Consider the following 20984-nt stretch of genomic DNA (forward strand, 5'->3'; position numbering starts at 1 on the left):
TGTACATCCAGTTTTTCCACTTCAATTCCTGCTTTCTGTTCTGTCTCAGTGAGGAAAGTCAATCATGAAAGGGATTTAGGAGGTCAATCCTAGCTTCTTTTAATTGATACTGATCAAGTGTACTTTATTTTCTTTCTAGGCTCTCCTTAATGCCTAGTCATTATCAAGAAAATTCTGGAAGAATTAACTGAATTTGGCTCTGGGGATTGCCAATATTTTAAATCACTTTCCAATATTTTGGAACTGATTTCCATATTAACAATGCAGTTTTCTCATCGTTGACTATGAACTCTCTCAACCCATCATTTAAAACTATTTTAGGGAAATGATGGTAGAAAGTTGATGACAACAATGAAGGAAATAGAAATTTGTCTAAGAGAGATATTTTAAAATTCCTGACCCTCGAATTGATGCAATCTTCCCTGGCCTGCCAGTATTCTAGTCAACATCATTCAACAAATATTTACTGAGTGCTTATTATGTGCAAGAACTATTCTAGGTGATGGAAATAGATTGTTTAATAAAAGAAAACCTTTTGTCCTCCTGGAACACAAATTCTAACTTACATAAGTGCCTCCATGTGAATTAGCAGGAAAGCCAATGTGGGTGAAGAATGCATGGCTTCATCAAGGGATCAGTGCCTTTGGTTAGCCATAAAAGCACCTCTTTTTCTATGAGGCACAGCCCCACATATGGTGTAGCAAATGAAGCATGGGCCCTATTTCAGCTGTCATTCACCCTTAGCCAGGCACTTTTACGTAAGTGTACAAATTGTACAATCACACCCAGTGGCTCATCCTTCTATTCTAGACCTTTTTCATTCTGTCCTTTAGCAGATGTCATGACTTTCTAAATATAATGTCTATGTTTCACTCACTTCTGCCAACTTTCAGTGCGTATTTTGGCAATTATTACCTGCTAGGCACGCAATATGTTTTCAGTAATTGAATTTTACTTCTTCAGTATATCTTACAGGATTAAACATGCTTGAATAGAATCACACTACTTTGAATAGTGTTGAAAACATGGTATAATGTTTCATAGATCCACAATCTACATCTCACTGCGTTGTTCTCTCATATAGGGATTTCCACACAAAAATTTAGGAGTCCATTTGATATTTAAAAATTGGAATATTAAATACCCATTGAGATTCAAAGAATAGTGGAAAATTCTTGCCAAATTATTAAAAGAACTGCTTTAGGGCAAGTAAATACATATAGGTTATATTAAATATATCTCTCTGGCTTCATCAATCTTGACTGGCTTTATGATGTGGTCACAGTATTTTTTAACAGATGCTAATAAATAATATATGTTGGTGCTATAGAAAAATACAATTCGTGTGAGAAATGATTTTCCGAGAATTAACAATAGCTCATTAAAATAAGGGAGTCTCTGAAATGGGCTGGCAATGAGTTACTGCCTGCTTGCACTAAACTCACAGTCTCAGACATATTTTTACTCATTGATTTTGATTTTTTTTATCACCTGTCCATAAAGAGGTATTCTCTTTTTTAAAAAAATATGCTAAATAAATCCCATAAAACTGCAACAAGTTGGACATACTTAATATACATACATTATGAAGCTCCAGAGGATGAAGTAATATAGAATATGTCAAACTCTTTACAAACACTTGTTTAATGAATAAATCCAAGATCATGGTCCCATGAAGAAAAGTAATTAGTTTCTCTCATTGTTCTATTTTCCTTGATTCTGTATGCTTTTAAGTAAGGTAGTCATTTGTTAATATTTCTACATAGGTTTTCTGAATTTATCCATCAATACAATTATTTCAAATGGCATTTTTCCTGTGGATCAAATCTGCTTTCAAACTAATAAATGAAAAATGGAAAGACCCATGGTTTAAAATGAAAACAAAAACAACATTGGAAAAGACATTCTAGTAAAACATGGAAAAATAGCTTTATGAAATTTGCAGTTTTGCCTAGAAGAGAAAAACGTATGTAAAATATTCTCTGACATAAATTGTACCAGTGTTTTCTTAAGTCATTCTCCCAAGGCAGTAGAAATAAAGGGGAAAAAATAAACAAATAGGATCTAATCAAACTTAGAAGCTTATGTACAGTGAGGGAAACCATAAACAAAATGAAGAGACAACCTACAGACTGAGAGAAAATATTTAAAAATTATGTACCCTACAAGGGCTTAATTTCCAAAATAAAGAAAAACATCTCATACAACTCAACAACAACAAAACAAACCACCCAATCAAAATATGGGCAGAAGATCTCAATACACATTACTCCAAAGAAGACATACGGATGGTTAATAGGCACACAAAAAGATGCTCATTATTAAAGAAATTCAAATCAAAACTGCAATGAGATATCACCTCATACTGGTCAGAATGGCCATCATTAAAAAGTGTCCATAAATAACACATGCTGGAAAGAGTGTGAAGAAATGGGAATTCTCCTACAGTGTTAGTGGGAATGTAAGTTTGTACAGGAATTAACAAAAAATTAATTCCATATGATCCAGCAATCCCACTTTTGGGTATCTATCCAGATAAAACTATACAAATCAAAAAGATACATGCAGGCTTATGTTCATAGAAGGACTATTCACAATAGCTAACATATGGAAACAATCTAAATGCCCATCAACCCATGAATGGATAAAGAAGATGTGGTTATTTTATATACATATAAAATACACACACACACATATACACACAATGAGAATAACTACTCACCCATAAAAAAGAAACATGGATGGACCTAGATATTATACCAAGTGAAGTCAATCAGAAGAGAAATACAAATACCATATGATATCACTTATATGTTGAATCTAAAATATGACACATATGATATCACTTATATGTTGAATCTAAAATATGACACAAACAAACGTATTTATGACAGACATAGAGAACAGACTTGTGGTTGTCAAGGTGGGGTGGAGGAAGGATGCAGTGGGAGTTTGGGGTTAACAGATGCGAACTATTATATATAGAATGGATAAACAACAAAGTTCTACTATATAGCACAGTAAACTATGTTTGGTATACTGTGATAAGCCATCATGGAAAAGAATTTTAAAATGAAAGTATATAAATGTATAAATAAATGACTTTGCTGTGCATCAGAAATTAGCATTACATAGTAAATCGATTATACTTCAATTTTAAAATGTTTGCAGTTCTGTATTTCATGGAGTTTTAATATTTTATATAACAAAGTAGAGGGTTTATTGTCCTGTAATTAAAATAATAACTAAAATGGACTAATACTTTAAAAATTTTAAAAATCAAGGGACAATAACAAAAAATATGATTCAAAATTAAGTTATTTTTTAATCTATGACAGAGGAGGCAAGAATATACAATGGAGAAAAGACAGCCCCTTTAATAAGTGGTGCTGGGAAAACTGGACAGCCACATGTAAAAGAATGAAATACACAAAATAAACTCAAAATGGATTAAAGACCTATATATAAGATCAGATACTATAAAACTCTTAGAGGAAAACATAGGCCAAACACTCTCTGACATAAACCACAGCAGCATCTTCTCAGATCCACCTCCTAGAGTAATGACAATAAAAAAAATAAATAAACAAATGGGATTTAATTAAACTTAAAAGTTTCTGCACAGCAAAGGAAACCCTAAACAAAACTAAAAGATAACCCACGGAATGGGAGAAAACACTTGCAAATGAAGTGACTGACAAGGGATTAATCTCCAAAATTTAGAAATACCTTCTGCAGCTCAATACCCAAAAAACAACCCCATCAAAAAATGGGTAGAAGATATAAACAATTCTCCAAAGACATACAGATGGGCAAAACACACATGAAAAGATGTTCAACATTACTAATCATTAGAGAAATGCAAATCAAAATCACTATGAGGTACCACATTACACTGGCCAGAATTGCCATCATCAAAAAGTCTACACACAATAAGTGCCAGAGAGGGTGTGCACAAAAGGGAACCCTATTATTACACTGTTGGTGGGAATGTAAATTGGTGCACCCACTGTGGAAAGCTGTATGGAGATTCCTCAGAAAACTAAAAATAGAATTACCATTTGATCCAGCAATCCCACTCCTAGGCATCTATCCAGAGAAAACCATGACTCGAAAAGACATGTTCTCCAGTGTTCATTGCAGCACTATATACAATAGCCAAGACATGGAAACAACCTAAATATCCACTGACAGAAGAGTGGATAAAGAAGATGTGGTACATATACACAATGGGATATTACTCAGCTATTAAAAGGAGAGAATGGCATTTGCAGCAACATGGATGGACCCAGAAATTATCATGCTAAGTGCAGTCAGTCAGTCAATGAGACATCAAAATCAAATACTATCACTTAACATGTGGAATCTAAAAAAAATGACACAATGAACTTCTTTGCAGAACAGATACTGACTCACAGACTTTGAAAAACTTATGGCTTCCAAATGAGATAGGTTGGGGGGTGGAGGGATGCACTAAGGGTTTGGGATGGAAATATTATAAAATTTTGTTGTGATGATTGTTGTACAACTATAAATGTAATAATATTTATTGAGTAATTAAAATAAATGGAAAATGAAATATATTTTAAAAAACTAAGTTATTTTTCCATCACCTGTGGATAACAAGATCCTGTTTACTCTTTGTTTTTTGTTTTTTTTTTGGTCTTTTTAGGGCTGCACCACAGCATAAGGAGGTTCCCAGGCCAGGGGTTGAATCAGAGCTGTAGCTGCTGGCCTAATCCACAGCCACAGCAATGCCAGATCTGAGCCACATCTGCAACCTAAGCACAACACATGGCAATGCTGGATCCTTAACCCACTTAACGAGGCCAGGGATCGAACCTGTGTCCTCACGGATGTTAGATTTGTTTCTACTGAGCCATGATGGGAACTCCAGATTCTGTTTACTCTTTTGGATTATTTAAGTATTAATGAAATAACTCTTCTAGAATGTTTTATTAATAATTTTCTTTTATCTCAGTATAATCAAAAACAGAAATATAGATCAATGTAACAGGATAAAAAGCCCAGAAAGAAACCCAAGTACCTATGGTCAACTAATGACAAAGGAGGCAAGAATATACAGTGGAAAAAGATAATCTCTTCAATAAATGGTGCTGGGAAACTGGAAAGCTACATGTAAATAATGAAAGCAGAACACTACATAACACCATAGAAAAATAAACTCAAAATGGATTAAAGACCTAAATATAAGGCCAAATACTGCAAAAATACTAGAGGAAAACATAGGCAGAATGCTCTTTGACATAAATCACAGCAACATCTTGTTTGATCCCCTCATAGAATATTGAAAATAAAGACACAAAAAAAGCAATGGGACCTAATCAAACTCAAAAGCTTTTGCACAGCAAAGGAAACCATTTAAAAAAATGAAAAGACAACCCAGAGAATGGGAAAAAGTCTTTGCCAATGATTCAACAGACAAAGGCCTAATCTTCAAAATACACAAACTCATGAACCCAACAACAAAAAGCAAACAACCCAATTTTAAAATGGGCATGAGACAAAATAGACATTTCTCCAAAGAAAACATAGGGATGGCCAATAGGCATATCAAAAAAATGCAAAGTATCACTAATTATTAGAGTAATGCAAATCCAAACTACAATGAGGTACCACCTCACACCAGTCAGAATGGCCATCATTAACAAGTCAACCAATAACAAATGCTGGAGAGGGTGTGGAGAAACAGGTACCCTCCTCGACTGTTGGTGGGGAATGTAAAGTGGTACAAACACTATACAAAACAGTATGGAGGTACCTCAGAAAACTGAATATAGAATTACCATATGACCCAGCAATTCCACTGCTGGGCATATTTCCAGACAAAACTTTCCTTGAAAAAGATATATGCACCCCTATGTTCAAAGCAGAACTATTCACAATAGCCAAGACATGGAAACAACCTAAATGTCCATCGACAGATGAATGAATTAAGATGTGGTACATAGATGCAATGGAATATCACTCAGCCATGAAAAGAGACAAACTGATTCCATTTGCAGCAACATGGATGAAACCAGGGACTCTCATACTAAGTGAAGTAAGCCACAAAGAAAAAAGGCAAACACCATATGATATCGCTTATTTGTGGAATATAAAACATGGAACAGATGATCCTATCTAAAAACAAACAGAAATAGATCATGGCCAAAGAGAGCAGACTTGGGGTTCCCATGAGGGAAAGGGGAGGGAGTGGGATGGATGTACATTTCCGGGGTTATCTGGATGCAAAGTGTTATATTTGGAATGGATGGGCAATGGGACCCTACTGCAAAGCACAGAGAAATATGTGTGATTGGGTCACTTTGCTGTACAGTAGAACTTGAAAAAACATTGTAAATCAACTATACTTCAATATAATAATTAAAAAATAAATTTAAAAATGAAATAATTCACTGAATTAAAGTAATCTTGAGGCCACAAAGGTACCTAGAGTCTTAGTTTTCTTGGACTCTGGTTTTTCCCAAGTAGCATGCATATGCCCTCTTTCCAATCTCTAGTCCACTTAACATTCATAAGATTTCAATGCAGATAACTACACCCCCAATTCAGGGGTGGTTATATCACTTAAGCAAAATGGCATGTCATTCCCAGGCCACAGAGGCTGGCTTGGCAATGGTGATAATAGTCCATTAGAGTTGATGCTGTGCCAGCCAGTGGACTTTGCTGCAATTCCTTACATCAAGGTGGATTTTTTTTTTTTCTTGACTCTGCCTGCAGCATGTGGAAGTTCCTGGACCAGGGATCAAACCAAGTCATAGCAGCAGCCTGAATGCCTGCAGTGACAACCCCGGATCCTTAACCCACTGCACCACCAGAGAACTTCAAGGTGGGTGTTCTGTTCTACAAGATTTCAGGTTCTAAAGTGTTATACAAAAGCAGAAAACCATCTTACAAACAGGAAAGGAGGTTTGCTAAGGCAGTAAGTCAAACAAGAAAAGAACAGAGTCAAGAGATAGTGAGTAACTGGGTTCTGTAACATTGTTTGAGTTCCTAATCAAGGAGTGATGGAAACCAGAGTTATCCCAGGACTATAAAATTTCATGGAGCAATAAATTCCTTCCTTGCTTTTGTTAGTCTGGCTTTCCATCACTTGCTACTGAAACAGTTATAGCTGATATAACATTCAACTCAGGAAACTAAAGCTGGGGGAGATGAAGTTATGTTTCCCAGTGTCACATAGATGCTAAGCACATGGCTGAGGCTGTTTCTTTTGTAATAAGACACTGTGCTGTCTCACTTTGATGTTTGATATGAGAAACTTCAACACTGTATAAATCCTTTTTTTTTTTTTTTTTTTTAAGAGCAGGGACTAGAAATCTCTGGGAGGTAAGAAGAAGAATAAAGAAAATGATGGAGATCCAAGATCCAAAACAATAGTTTGGGTCTATTCATTCTGCTTTCCTTCTGAACTGTCAACATCACTGAATAACTGTGAGAAAGAGTTTTATGTGAGGAGTATATCTTCTAAATGGATTATTGGCTTTTAACTTTTTTTCTGACAAAGCAGATAATGTAGATGACATAAAGTACTGAAATTACAGGGCACCTATTTAGTCTTGGTAAGTAATTACGCCATCAGATGGGTTACCCTTCCCCCGTGTTGGACATACAAAACAATTCCAGTGATACATAACTGAGATGCTAGCAGAAGAAGGAGACAATATTAACTTCTCATGATTGGAGGGGGGATACTCTGTTTAGTTACCATGCAAAGATAATGTATGCATCATCTCATTTATCCTCACAATAATCCTGTGAACCAAGTGTTAACATGGTCTGGATTTTACAAATGCCATCTCTGAAAATTAGAAAGGTTAAATACTTTGACCAATCTCACATACTTGGAAGCAGCTGAGGTAAAATTTGAGCCAAAGTGGTCTGTGTCTGGAATCCATCCCCATGCTACACCATATTCTAATAGGTAGAAATGGAACAAAAACGACATATATTTCAACTACAGGCACAATGCTGGCCTAGATGTGGTGCATTGATAATTGAAAAGATTGAAAAAATGTGGTATATATTTATAATAGAATATTGTTATTCAGTCTTTAAAAGGAAAGAAATCCTGCCATATGCTACAACCTGGCTCAACCTGGAGGACATTATGCTAAGTGAAAAAGGCAGTCACCAAACCACAATATGTATTGTAACCAGTCAAGTTAACTATTTAGAGGGAAAAACTTGCAGTTCCCTATACAACTGCAAAGTCTTGTGAATCTCAAGCAATAATAAAGGGTAGAGTTATTTATTCAGCAAATCCTCATTATAATGGGGTTGATTATGCTGACAAGTTCATTGTCTGCTTGCATGAGTATATTGTCTCACATGAGGTTTCTGGCCTAGTTCTAGATTTTCCTGGATTTCTGTGAAGTATTCTTCTGCCTTTATTCACACAAAGCATGTTTAGTATATAAAAGAAAACACGTTCTCTAACTTACTCCAAAAGCGGTAATGCTGAATGTTTCAACACAAGAGTCAAAACTTTCCAGTTGCCCTACAAATTGGAAAAATATGAGAAATACGGAGGAGGGTGGAGAGAACGAAAGTACAATTTGGCTACATTTTAATCTGATTATCCATAAGAAGATTGTGAGATTATAGACACACATATCCAGTCAGGTCATATCAGATACCATTAATAACAGGAGGCTGGTTTTTTGCAGAGCTGGAGTTAGCCCATTACTCTTCACAGACAACTAGTAATTTCTTTATTCTTATTACCTTCAGTTTGGATAGTTGTCCCAGATCTTTAGCTGCGATGAAAATCATCTGGGGGCCCTAGAGACACACACGTAGAAGAAAGAGAAGACTTAGATGTAAGATCTTCCATTACAATCAGAGTAGCAATGTGGTCAACAGACGTGTGCTCTTTTTTTCTTATTTGATTTGTGACTTTTATGCCATTTGCCTTTAACTGGTCTATTTTACAAATTGGATCAAAGCATCATGAACTGCTGGCAAGCTTAACTGTCCTCACAGGCATCCCACTTCTGGAAGTTTTCATCTAGGTTACTGAATGGGTTGCTGCTACTGTAGCTGGCTTCCTGTAGCATATGGATCACATCAGCGCACTTTAACTTTTATTTATTTATTTTTAGCTAAGTTAATCCCTTTACTTCACTCCCTGCCCCAGCCCTGCAAATAAGTCTACGCAAAATTCCAAGATCCAAAGCTGAAGAAGGTGGAAATGGTCCCTCTGACACACTGCCCGACCTCTCAGAACCCTGCCCTCTTAACTCCTCCCTCAGCTGGAGGTTTTTCCCAGCAGCCCAAGGCCCTGGGGTGTGCTGAAAAACACTGAATAAACATCAGAAGCACTAACAGAATGCCCATTAGAAAACCCTAATTTTTTTTCCACAATAAGGACAACCAACTATTCTAAAGTAATAGTCTCCTTAAAACAAAACAAAACAAAACAAAACTGGAGCATGTATCTTCAATCGAGAAATCCATTCTTGGAGTTCTCAATGTTTGAGAAAATTGAGGTCATGGTAAGCTTTCCTAGGGAAGACCTTATATCAAAAAATGAAATTCAGGAGTTCTCCTATAGCACAGCAGTTAAGGATTTGGTGTTGTCACTGCAGCAGCTTGGGTCACAACTGTGGCGTGGGTTTGACCCCTGGCCCTGGAACTTCTGCATGCCATGGGTGTGTCAAAAAAAATGCTATACATAGATAGCACTTCTGCTATATAATCTAAGCGTAGTATTAAAAAATATATATAAAATTGGTCATTAGAAATAGTAGGGCTTATGGGGAAAACAGCAGGGGGCAGCACAAAGTCCATGAAATTTTGTTACCAAAGAACTGTCAAAAACATTAATGCTACTTTGGGAGATAGCATGAACAATAACTTACTGAGGCTGGTGGCTGCCTCAAAAAAAAAAAAAAATGTTAAAAAAATAAAGCCCAAATGAACAGCAGCACAATAGAGTATAACTGTGGGCTAAGACAATGCCTATAGAAGTAGAACTCAGCACAGAGGGGAGGTAGCCTGCCATGTGTGAGAGCCAAGCAAGGTGCGTCTTTCAGGATACAAGGCCTACATGCAAAGTATGCCTGACCCCTCTTTTTTATCTTTTTAAAAATGAGGATGAGAGGGCTCCTGTCCATGTGTAAACTGAGTGCTCTTTCCTTTCCTGCTGAAGTTTATAGCTCTTCTATTGTATTCTCCCTTCACCTAGGAAAATTTACTTATAAAGCAATACAACTTCCAGATTGCCATTCCCCTGTTGGCCAATTAAGTAATAAGTAACTGATGGTAATAAAAACACATTATGCACTGTAGGCGAATGTGTGTTTCTATATGTAATTTTGATACCCAAGTGTATAGGCTATAATGATTATACCAAACACTGATGGCATAAAGCAAAACTCAAAGGAATTTATATTTAACACTCACTGTCTGGCAGTAAATCAACAAAAACATATGAATCTTTGCATCTTGGAACACGGTACAAGAAAACATTTTTCTATCTAATTTCACTGGATAAATATGGACTGAGTATGCATAACTAATTCCATCAATACATATTTTAGTTTACTTATAATTACTCATGATTTACTTGTCTTCCTCACAGAAAAAAAAAAAAAAGTGATTCCCTAGCAGTTGCTTGTTAGGGTTCTTTCTTTCCTTGCTCAGAATATGGGAACAGAAACAGCTTAAGAGTGTATCCACTTTAGCATTGTCTGACTTTGCTGCCAATTGATCTTTCTAGTTCTTTTTTATTTCACTGTGTATGATACAATCATGTTTTGCAAATTTACTAAAAGATGTCATCTATACTAACCTACAAGTGGGAAGGTGATAAAAACTAAAGGAAAAGGGAAAAAAATTGCCAATAGCAGTGTTGGATTTATTTTCTTAAGCTGTAGAAATTGCAGGAAGAAACATAACAGAAATATTCTATCATAAATCTATTTACCTCAGGATTCATAATAAAATTAAAAATGATACGTGCAGGAGTTTCTGCTGTGGCACAATGGGTTAAGATCTGGCATAGCTGCAGCTGTGGCTCAGATTGGATCCATGGCCTGGGAATTTCCATATGTGGTGGATGCAGCCAAAAAAATAAATAAATAAAATTATATGTGTAGACCAGACAACCCAATGAACTTTGATACATTTCTTTTTTCAAGAGATGCAGTCTGAAATGTCAAGCAAGTGTGAAGATTGAGTGCCACTATTTAAATCTGATTTGTAGAAGGAAATGTCACTGGAACGATCATTGCTAAGAGCTTGTGCACCAAACCCTTTTTCCCCAAATGAATTTATTACTGTTTCCTCTGGATCAAAACCATTTACTTAAACAAAAGACAAATTAGATGTGTTACTGAGATAATGACTAAAATAATTTAATTTGAATACTTACTGTTTGATCTGTCAGAGGAGGGAGAACAATTTGTTTTTCTATTTTGTTAAGAACTAGTTTCCACAGCTCTTTCAATACTCGCTTCAGGACTGTTTTCTCACAGATTTTTGCTGAAAGACTTAATCTGAAATAAAACAATCACTTATAAGTTTCTTATCAAAGTATCATTTTATGGGTCAGAAACTCGCATTTTTCAAAACCAAAATTCACATACCTGGACAGGCCTTTTTAATTTTCAGATGATAGATTTCATTTATGAGAAAATGTAATATCAAAAATCTTTTTCATCATATTGTATAGTAGATAATTCACTGGTAGAAAATGAATTCAGAGAATTTCTTTTCTTAAATTGCTTCTCAAATTGACATCAGGGTCCCCAAAGTACATGATTTTTACCTGCATTCCAGGCTTTATTACTGCATGCTGAATGTTCATGGTACAGGCCAAACATTAAAGAAACACATTTGCATCACTACCTGGCCCTGGACTGATATAATAACACAGCAAACATGCATATAATTTCACTCAAGAGCCAAAATTTACCAGCTTATTTGTTTTCCAGTTTCATTGAGATACAGTTGACAAATAACACTATGTAAGTTTGAGGTACACAAGGTAATGGTTATGTATGCATGGCGAAATGATCACCACAATAAGTTTAGTTAACATCCATCACCTCACATAGTTGTATTTTTTTGTACTGTGATAAGAACTTTTAAGATCTATTCTTAGCAATTTTTAAATAGTTAAGACAGTAATGTTAGCCATAGTTACTACACTGTATATGTGCTGTACATTACATCCTCAGGGCTTAAACATCTTATAACCAGAAGTTTGTAGATTTGGAGCCTATTTCCAACAACCACCAATTTGTCCTCTGAGTTCAGTTTTTTTTTTTTTTTTTTTTTTTTTTTTTAAGATTTCCAATTTACCCACTTTATTAGGCTTAAGGTATTTCTTACAAATTCTTCTCCTGGTGAGATGATGATAGTAACATCATCTAGCATTTATGCAACGTTTTAGTTTAGAATCCTCTTCTGTAGATACTTCTCATTGACTAGTACATCCATTTTAGAAATTAAAAACCGGCTCAGGGAGGTTAGGGAACTTGTGTAAGTAAGTGAAGCTGGTAAGTGATGGCTGAGATCCAGTATGTTGTCCAAGGTCCTGTGCTGACCTTGGTCAATGCGCCTGTGTGTGAAGGCCCAGAAGTGCCAGAAGGCACAGCGCTATACAAATATTTATGGAATGTGCCATAAATATTGTGGCACTGAGCTCTTTGAGCCTCCCTTAATAAGAGATAATCACAGCTGTTTCACAAAGGACCAGAAGTGAGTCATATTTCAGGGCAGCCTCATGGGGTCCCTAGAGTGCCGTCATCTGTACTTTTGGACTCGAAACTATAAAATTCATTCTGGTTCAGAGAGAGACAGAATTGACTTTTAAATATTTAAATATATAATTAATGTTAACATTTAAGGAATTAAGATGTAAAGGCATGTTATGTATGAGAGGCAAAGAGAGAGACTTCTGAAACACATTTTTCAGGTAAATAATGCATCTATAAAAATCCATAAAAATACAGGAAAGTGACTTCCTCCAGATGAAGAGGAGAGCTGGGGCCCTGAGGCATGGCTGTGGAACTCTGTAGCCCCAGTAGTTTGGGGACCATTGCCAAAGGTGGTTTTTCTAAGCTTGCTGATAGATAGAGACTCACTATATGGATGAAGCGTAGAAACCAGGTGATATGTCTTGGAAGAACAGTAAAACCAATCCTCACAGAAATTCCTAGGATGATTTGAAATGCAATAAATCTGCCAATTTTACAGCAGATGTGTAATTTCCATTTTTAAAAGGTCTGAGTTTAAAACCTAATCCTTTTTTATGGTCAGCTCATATACTTGGCATGCTAACTAACCCTGTTTAAACAGGAACTGAACCGACAGGAATAAAATTGTTGACATGTTTGCAGTTCTGCATGGGATTCCTGTTAGCTGGAAATGGACTTTATAGCTTTAGTTTTATGGGGCAGTGAGCTTGGTGGAGAAAATGAAGCATAAAGAAATATGATGTTTTATTTAGGGATGCTGCACAAAGAAAGCCTGCACATTTATAACACAGTTTTTGTTTGTTTGTTTTGTTTTTTCTGTGCCTGTGGCATGTGGAAATTCCTGGGCCAGGGATCAAACCCACAACATAGCAGTGACCTGAGCCACTGAAGTGACAACACTGGATCCTTAACCTGCTGTCGCCACAAAGGAATTCCTATAAAACAATTTTTAAGGGAATTGTCTCAAAACCACCTTGAAGACTTTTGGCCTCTATCATTCATTTTAAATAAGAGAAAATAGGAAATCTAGCAATTGCTTCCTTAATTTAGTCAAAGTTAACCAACTTGATAATCAAGCTGAATAACATGTATTTTAGAACCTAATCTATCTATTTTGGCTGACCACAGATCCAGTTAACCAGATAATTTTCAAATGCCATGTATAGTGCCTGGTGATAGAGATTTCCTTTCATACAATTGTTCATAAGTGCATGAAAATGTATCCAGCTGTTTTCCCTCCCCTGGGAATGCAATTCCCTATTTCCATACATCCAAACTCTTATCTGACTTTAAAGAAAGCCCAACCCAAATGAAATTTATACTGACCAACTATATGGGAAATTATTACTTTATACCATATTGGGTTTATTTGTTGTACTTTTCTTATTTTTTATTTCTAAACTGTTAGATCCTTGAGAACAGAAAAAAAAAAATTTAAATTCCTGTAACAAGTGGCTTCATGTTTATATGTTCTCTATTAGCCTTGAAAATTTCCACAACTCCCCATGCCTCATGTAATTTTTCTTTCCAAAATGTTTAAATCATTCACAAATTTTTAAAGCTCAGTGATGTTTTTATATTTTTATACACTGTCTCTTTCTACTGAGAATTAGAGGAAATGACATATATGATGATATAATAAAGTATAATTAGAAACTTAAGACCAAGTGAGCAAGAATCTAAATATCCTGAAAAGAAGGGCCAACCCACTTTACATATAAGCTCTATTTTATAGATGGTGAAATAGATTGAAGTCCCTCGATTAGTAAATAACATTACTAAGATAATTTAGGACTTTCTATGTGTTTCACAACTTTTGGTTACAGTATATGCAAAAATGGTTTTTCTAATGATAAATGATATATTCCTAAGCGATTGACTGGAATCCCCAAAACAGAAAGCATTCCAGGAGTTTTGAGAGGATCAGGATTGCTTTGTCCTGTCATTCATTCACCATTACTTTTACAACTAAATGGCACTTTCTGTGATTCAGTTCCGTCTTGTTCATAGAAAAGAGTTGCATCAGATGACAAAAATTTTAAGGAGTTATGTAGAAAATTAGATGATGAAAGTCTCCACTAGGTAACCAAAGATAGGAAGACACATTTTTCTCTTTCATCTTCTTTTCTCTTCTCTTCTTCACTTTCTTCTGCTTTTTTCTTCTATACCACTTACTTACCTCCTGCTAAGCTACCTAATTACCTCTTCACCTGTCTTCTAGATATTTCCTCACTGCAAACAGAAAATTTAATTTTTCTAGTCATCTAAACAGTATGGTATTTGTACAAAACAGAAATACAGATACATGGAACAAGATAGAAAGCCCAGAAATAAACCCACACACCAATGGTCAACTCATCTGTGACAAAGGAGGCAGGAATATACAGTGGAGAAAAGATAGCCTCTTCAATAAGTAGTGCTGGGAAAACATGTAAACACTCTCTAACACCATACACAAAAATAAACTCAAAATGGGTTAAAGATCTAAGTATTAGACCTGATACTATAAAATTCTTAGAGGAAAAGATATAGGCAGAACAGTGTCTTGACAAAAACTGTAGTAATATCTTCTCAGATCCACCTTCTAGAGTAATGAGAATGAAAACAAAAATAAACAAATGCAACCTAATTAAACTTAAAAGTTTTTCCACAGCAAAGGAAAACATAAACAAACTGAAAAGACAACCCACAGAATGGGAGAAAATATTTGCAAATGAAGCAGCTGATAAGAGATTAATCTCCAAAATATGCAAACATCTCATGCAGCTTTATATAAAAAAATACAACCCAATCAAAAAATGGGCAGATCTAAATAAGCATTTCTCCAAAGAAGGCAGATAGAAAAAAAAAAAAAAAACACACACACATACACACAAAAGATGTTCAACATCACTAATTATTACAGAAATACAAATCAAAACTACAATGAGGTATTATTTCACACCAGTCAGATAGCCATCATCAAAAAAAAAAAAAAAAAAAATCCTGTTGTGGCACAGAGGAAGTGAATCTGACTAGTATCCATGAAGATGTGGGTTTCATCCCTGCCTGAGCTCAGTGGGTTGGGGATCTGGTGTTGCCATGGTCTGTGGTGAAGGTTGCAGACGCGACTTGGATCCCACATTGCTGTGGCTATGGTGTAGGCCAGCTGCTGAAGCTCAGATTTGACCCCTAGCCTAGGAACTTCCATAGGCTGGTGAGGCCCCCCCCCCCAAAAAAAAAAAAATCTACAAACAATAAATGCTAGTGAGGGTGTGGAGAAAAGGGAACCCTCCTTCACTGTTGGTGGAAATGTAAACTGGTGCAACCACTATCGAAAACAGTATGGAGGTTCCTTAAAAAAACTAATGGAATCCCCAAAACAGAAAGAACTACCATATGATCCAGCAATCCCATTTCTGGGCATCTATCTGGAGAAATCCAAAATTCAAAAAGATACATGCAGTCCAATATTCACTGAGGCACTATTTACAACAGCCAAGACATGGAAGCAACCTAAATGTCCTTCAACAGATGAAGAGATAAAGAAGATGTGGTACATATATAAATGAAATATTACTCAGCCATAAAAATTAGGAAATAATGTCATTTCCATGGATGGACCTTGAAATCATCATATTAAGTGATGTAACTCAAACAGAGGAAAAAAAATGTCATATGATATCACTTATATGTAGAATCTGAAAAAGGATAGAAATGAATTTATTTGCAGAACAGAAACAGATTCACAGACTTGGAAAACAATCTTATGGTTACCAAAGGGGACAGGTCAGGTGAGGGATGGATTGGGGGTTAGGTATTGTCATATGCATACTGTGGTTTATAGAATGACTGGCCAACAGGGACCTGCTATATGCCACAGGGAACTCTACTCAATAGTCTGTGATAATCTACATAGAAAAGAATCTGAAAAAGAATGGATGTGTATATATGTATAACTGCATTAGTCTGTTGTATGGAAGAAATTATCAAAATATTGTAAATCAACTATACTTCAATAAAACTTTTAAAAATGGAAAAAAAAAAGACTTAATTTTTTCTACCAAACTAACATGAAAGTGATAAGAACTTTAATCTTGCTTATGGAGTATGGTTATAAGTAAAGGGAAATGGAATTAAAGTAGATGTAATAAATATGTGAAATTCTCCTTACTAATTTTTCCTTTGTTGTCTTAGCTTTAAGGAAAGGTACTGTATTCTTCTTATTTATTCTGGTCTCTTTGGTATTAATTAATTTGCCACAATGATATTAAATGAGATAATATAGGTAAACCAGTAGTGGTAACACTTGTTCCATGGAAGGCATTCAAAATTATTTTTTGCTTTTCTAACTTCAGTTCTGGTTTTAAGTATAACTATTTAAGAAATCATACCTCTTGTTGCTTTAGATCACTGGTTCCCAATTGTGGACCCATTTTAAAAATATAGGTACCTGGATCCTCCCCCAAACTGACAAAATTAGGACTTCTAAGATGAGGTACTGAATAGAAACACAAAGAAACCAACCTTTTGGGGTAAGAAAATTATCTTAGTTGGTCTTAAAGGACTCCATTTCTACCCACTCCTATCACTACTTTACTGGAGTCAAGGATTTTGACTCTCCATCTCTCCATCATCACCAACCACAGCCTATCGAGATTAGAGTTTGATACAGATAGATATTTAGGAGTAAATAGTTACTGAAGGTGGAGTGGGGCATTACTTCTACTTGCCTTTGAGATGAGTTAATTCTAATTAATTTGTGCTGACATGAAATCAGATATTCTGGATTCAACTCTATCTTTATGTCCAAGAAGTTACAGAACAATATGTTATCTGAGAAGCAAGAAATCTTTCTCTGCCTCAGAACAGCAATATCCTTAGTTACCAATATTTGTTTCTTCTCCATTTTTCCTTTTCTATATAGTCATGTAGTAATGAATTAAAAATTTTTGCTATTTTAATGAATCGATTGTTTTCCGTAGAAGCCCCTTGAAAGCTGTCCTGCATAAAGGAAAATGTTTTTTTTTTCTTTCAAATTCATACCAGCCAAATTTAGAGCAGTGAATACAGAGAAACCTGGGTAGAATACTTACATTTTGTCCAAAAAGTCCATGAGAGGTCTTAAAACAAGCTCTGCATCCATTGCTGCACTGTTCTTATTTGATGCTGTATTTCCATTTGCTCTCATTTGATTTAGTTCAAAACTCATTTGTTTTATGCACTCTTCAATGATAAGCTGGAAACTGAAAATAAAGAATATAAATTCTAGAGCAAAAGCAAACATTTATGCCTTCTCTTGCCAATGTCTGTTAAATTCACCACAGGGAGTTTCGCTCTTTTTCCAATGATTTGATTTCCCTTGCCCATTAATTTCCAATCTTATTGTTCAGCTGCAAAAATTTGTTACCATGAAAACTTATTTGGAACCCTAATACATAAAGTAGATAATGATGCTTTTCACATTGATTTCATTTGAGTAGAGGTTCATTTTGCCCCCATCTCTCATAGTAATAGCTGAGATGTTTCTCTGAGCATTGCATGGAAAAATGTCTGTCTGTGAATGACTCCTGGCATAGGTGTATACCTCTTCACTTAGCTTCTCAGACTCCACATCCTCTTGACTTTCCTCCACCCTCACTGGCTGCTCTTTCCCAACTGTCTGACCTATAACCATTGGAATAGGATTGCCAGGCTTAGCAAATTAAAACACAGAATTCCTAGGTAATTTTCAGATAGTGATTTTTTTAGTGTAATTGTGTCTTATGCAATATTTGAGACATATTTATACTAAACACTGTCCATCTTTATCTGAAGCTCAAATTTAATTGGGCATATGCTGTATTTTATCTGCCAACCCTATATTGGCAATCCTACCTCTAGGCTCAATCCTTAGACCATTCCACTTCTCCACCAAAAATCACTTCCTTGGCAATCTCATGGTTCTCATAACCTCTATATGCTGGTGACAACCAAATATACATCTGCAGACTTCTACTCTGAGATCTAGAACATTATATTTTAAAGTAGCCTGCTTATGTAGCCTTTTTACTTAGATAGAAGTATAATGAATCTTTCTCATACTCAACATCCAATCCATTAGCAAATCTTTACAAAGATATTAAACCTGAAGATCTATTATTGCTTCCACAAAGCTACTGTAGATAACCTACCATTATCTTTCATCATGTAATCATTTCCTACATTGTCTCTCTGTTCAACCTTCTACAGGTATCTTCTAAAATAGAAAACAGATCTTATATCAATGGCTTTCAGATCCATTTAAAACAAAACCTAGAATGTGTTTAATAGAATTAATTAAATCCCAACATACGTTGGCCCCAGAAACCTCTTGATGTCATTTCTTGCCACTCTTCCCTCTGCTTCATTGCAGTCCTGCCATGGAGGTCTTCATGGTGTACTTGTAATTCTCTGAAGACACTCTTATCTCATGGCCCCTACTATGTTCCCTCCTCCAATCAATTTCTCATGGGTCTCAAACTGCCTCATTTATTACAGGCATATGCCAAATGTCTCCTGCTCAGAAAAGTCTTTGGTTAATATTCAACCTGAAATGACATTCCTATCATTTTCCATTTCCTTACAGATCTTTGTTGCATTCTCCACTATTTGACACACTACAGAGTTTTTATTTGTTTATTGTCTGTTGTTTCAAATATAATATAAGGTCTGTGAGGGCAGCACCTTTTTTTCTCAGTACTGTGTACCCACACTATGAATTCCTCAAGAAATATTGGTTGAATGCACAGTGGACTATCCTCCATCCACCCTCCCCTACTGCCTCCCCACTCTAAAAATTTAACTAAGTCTGTGAAGAGTAATTCTCAGCATTATTGTTTTCATTCTTTACATCCTCTACACCAATTTGCATGGTTCCTACCTAAGCAGCAGAAATAGTAAAAGATTTAAATAGTGGAGATCTCAGCAAATCCACCATCCGTCCATGCTGTCTGTTACTTTCACATTTCCAACAAGAGGAGTAATCATAATACATATGTAGGCAGACAAGAAAAAAGCCATTTAGGAGAATGGGAGTAAATAAAATCTTGGGAAATGATCACATCATGGGAATTTTGATGAGAAAAAGGAGGAGTTCATTTTAGTACAATCAAGTCAGTCCCATTCCTCTTTTTGTCCACACGCAATGATTACACAGTTCCTATTATTTGGGAAGCATCCAAATGCATAAATTCCTCACATTTTATATAGAAGTTTAGTAAGTTTCACTATATCATGTTTTCATTATTCATTAAATAAAAATAATAGAAATATTTATTAATGTATGCACACATTCTACAACGTTGAATTAATACTTACTGTGTGCCAGTCTCAGTTATTAGGTGCTGAGGCTACATTAACGTACAAATGTAAAATTTCTTATTCTTATGGCACATGTGAGACCTTTTATTTTCAGATTTATACTGTAAAAATATGTTAGCCTATAGAGAAAGTGGTGATGGTGGTGGTGGGTGTATTTAGTGAGGGGTGATGGTGGTTAGATACTTGGGACAATAGAAAAGAAACATAATGTTGGAAAATTTGAACTAATTGATTTACCATTTGGACATCAGTGATCCTTTGAAATAGCTACCTGTCTTTAGAATGATTCTCATATCGGTGTATTGGGATAGAAGACAGACTGAGCAGAAGGTATAATATGATCCAGAAATGTGAAAACAGGTTTACAGCAGACCCATATATTAAATATCCACCAGAAGCCAGTTCTGTGTGAGGGATCAGGCACATGGAGGAAGGGTTATCAGAGAATAAGAGATCATGGCATCCTCCCTTAGCATTAATCCGGAGTGAGTCAACACCCACATTTGACCTGAAAATCTTTTTCTCCATGACATTTTGGTAAATTCACCTAAACAGTCTTTTTTCCTATGCATTTTACAGTCGAAAAGTTTTTATTAATCAGCAGTTCCAGTTGATAATGATAGACTCTATGAGTACTCAACAAGCCAAACACATGGAAGAATTCCTATGAAATGTTCCTGAATTTTTGGTTTACTTAATCCAGTCAGCCCCTAGAACCAAAGATATCACTAAAAGAAAAGTAATAAACAAAAAAGAAAACTACAAAATATGTGTGTAAACAGAAACTGAAGAGGCACAGGTTTTGAAAATGTTAAGAACATGGTTAAGATCTCACTGAAGTCCTACCCCTTAGTTTCAGTTCCCAGGGGGTTGCCCTGTGAGTGTAGCAGGAAGCCAGGGACCTGAGTTTCAGCTATTTTGTTTGGCTCTGCC

The 20984-nt window shown here is 35.6% G+C and overlaps 1 protein-coding gene across 10 annotated transcripts in view; it reads right to left on the reverse strand.

Annotated features, from left to right (window-relative positions):
- Nucleotides 1–20984, reverse strand: part of UNC13C (unc-13 homolog C) — a 602011-nt gene that overhangs the window by 65512 nt on the left and 515515 nt on the right. For all 10 annotated transcript variants that reach the window (XM_021095034.1, XM_021095054.1, XM_021095023.1 and 7 more), the window contains 3 exons: nt 17807–17956; nt 11402–11525; nt 8752–8808 (listed from right to left, as the gene is read on the reverse strand). In XM_021095034.1, the coding sequence (XP_020950693.1) occupies nt 8752–8808; nt 11402–11525; nt 17807–17956 (331 nt within the window). The remainder of the gene's footprint in view (nt 1–8751; nt 8809–11401; nt 11526–17806; nt 17957–20984) is intronic.

The sequence above is a fragment of the Sus scrofa genome, chromosome 1 (genome assembly GCF_000003025.6).
Source record: "Sus scrofa isolate TJ Tabasco breed Duroc chromosome 1, Sscrofa11.1, whole genome shotgun sequence".
Classification (NCBI taxonomy): domain Eukaryota; kingdom Metazoa; phylum Chordata; class Mammalia; order Artiodactyla; family Suidae; genus Sus; species Sus scrofa.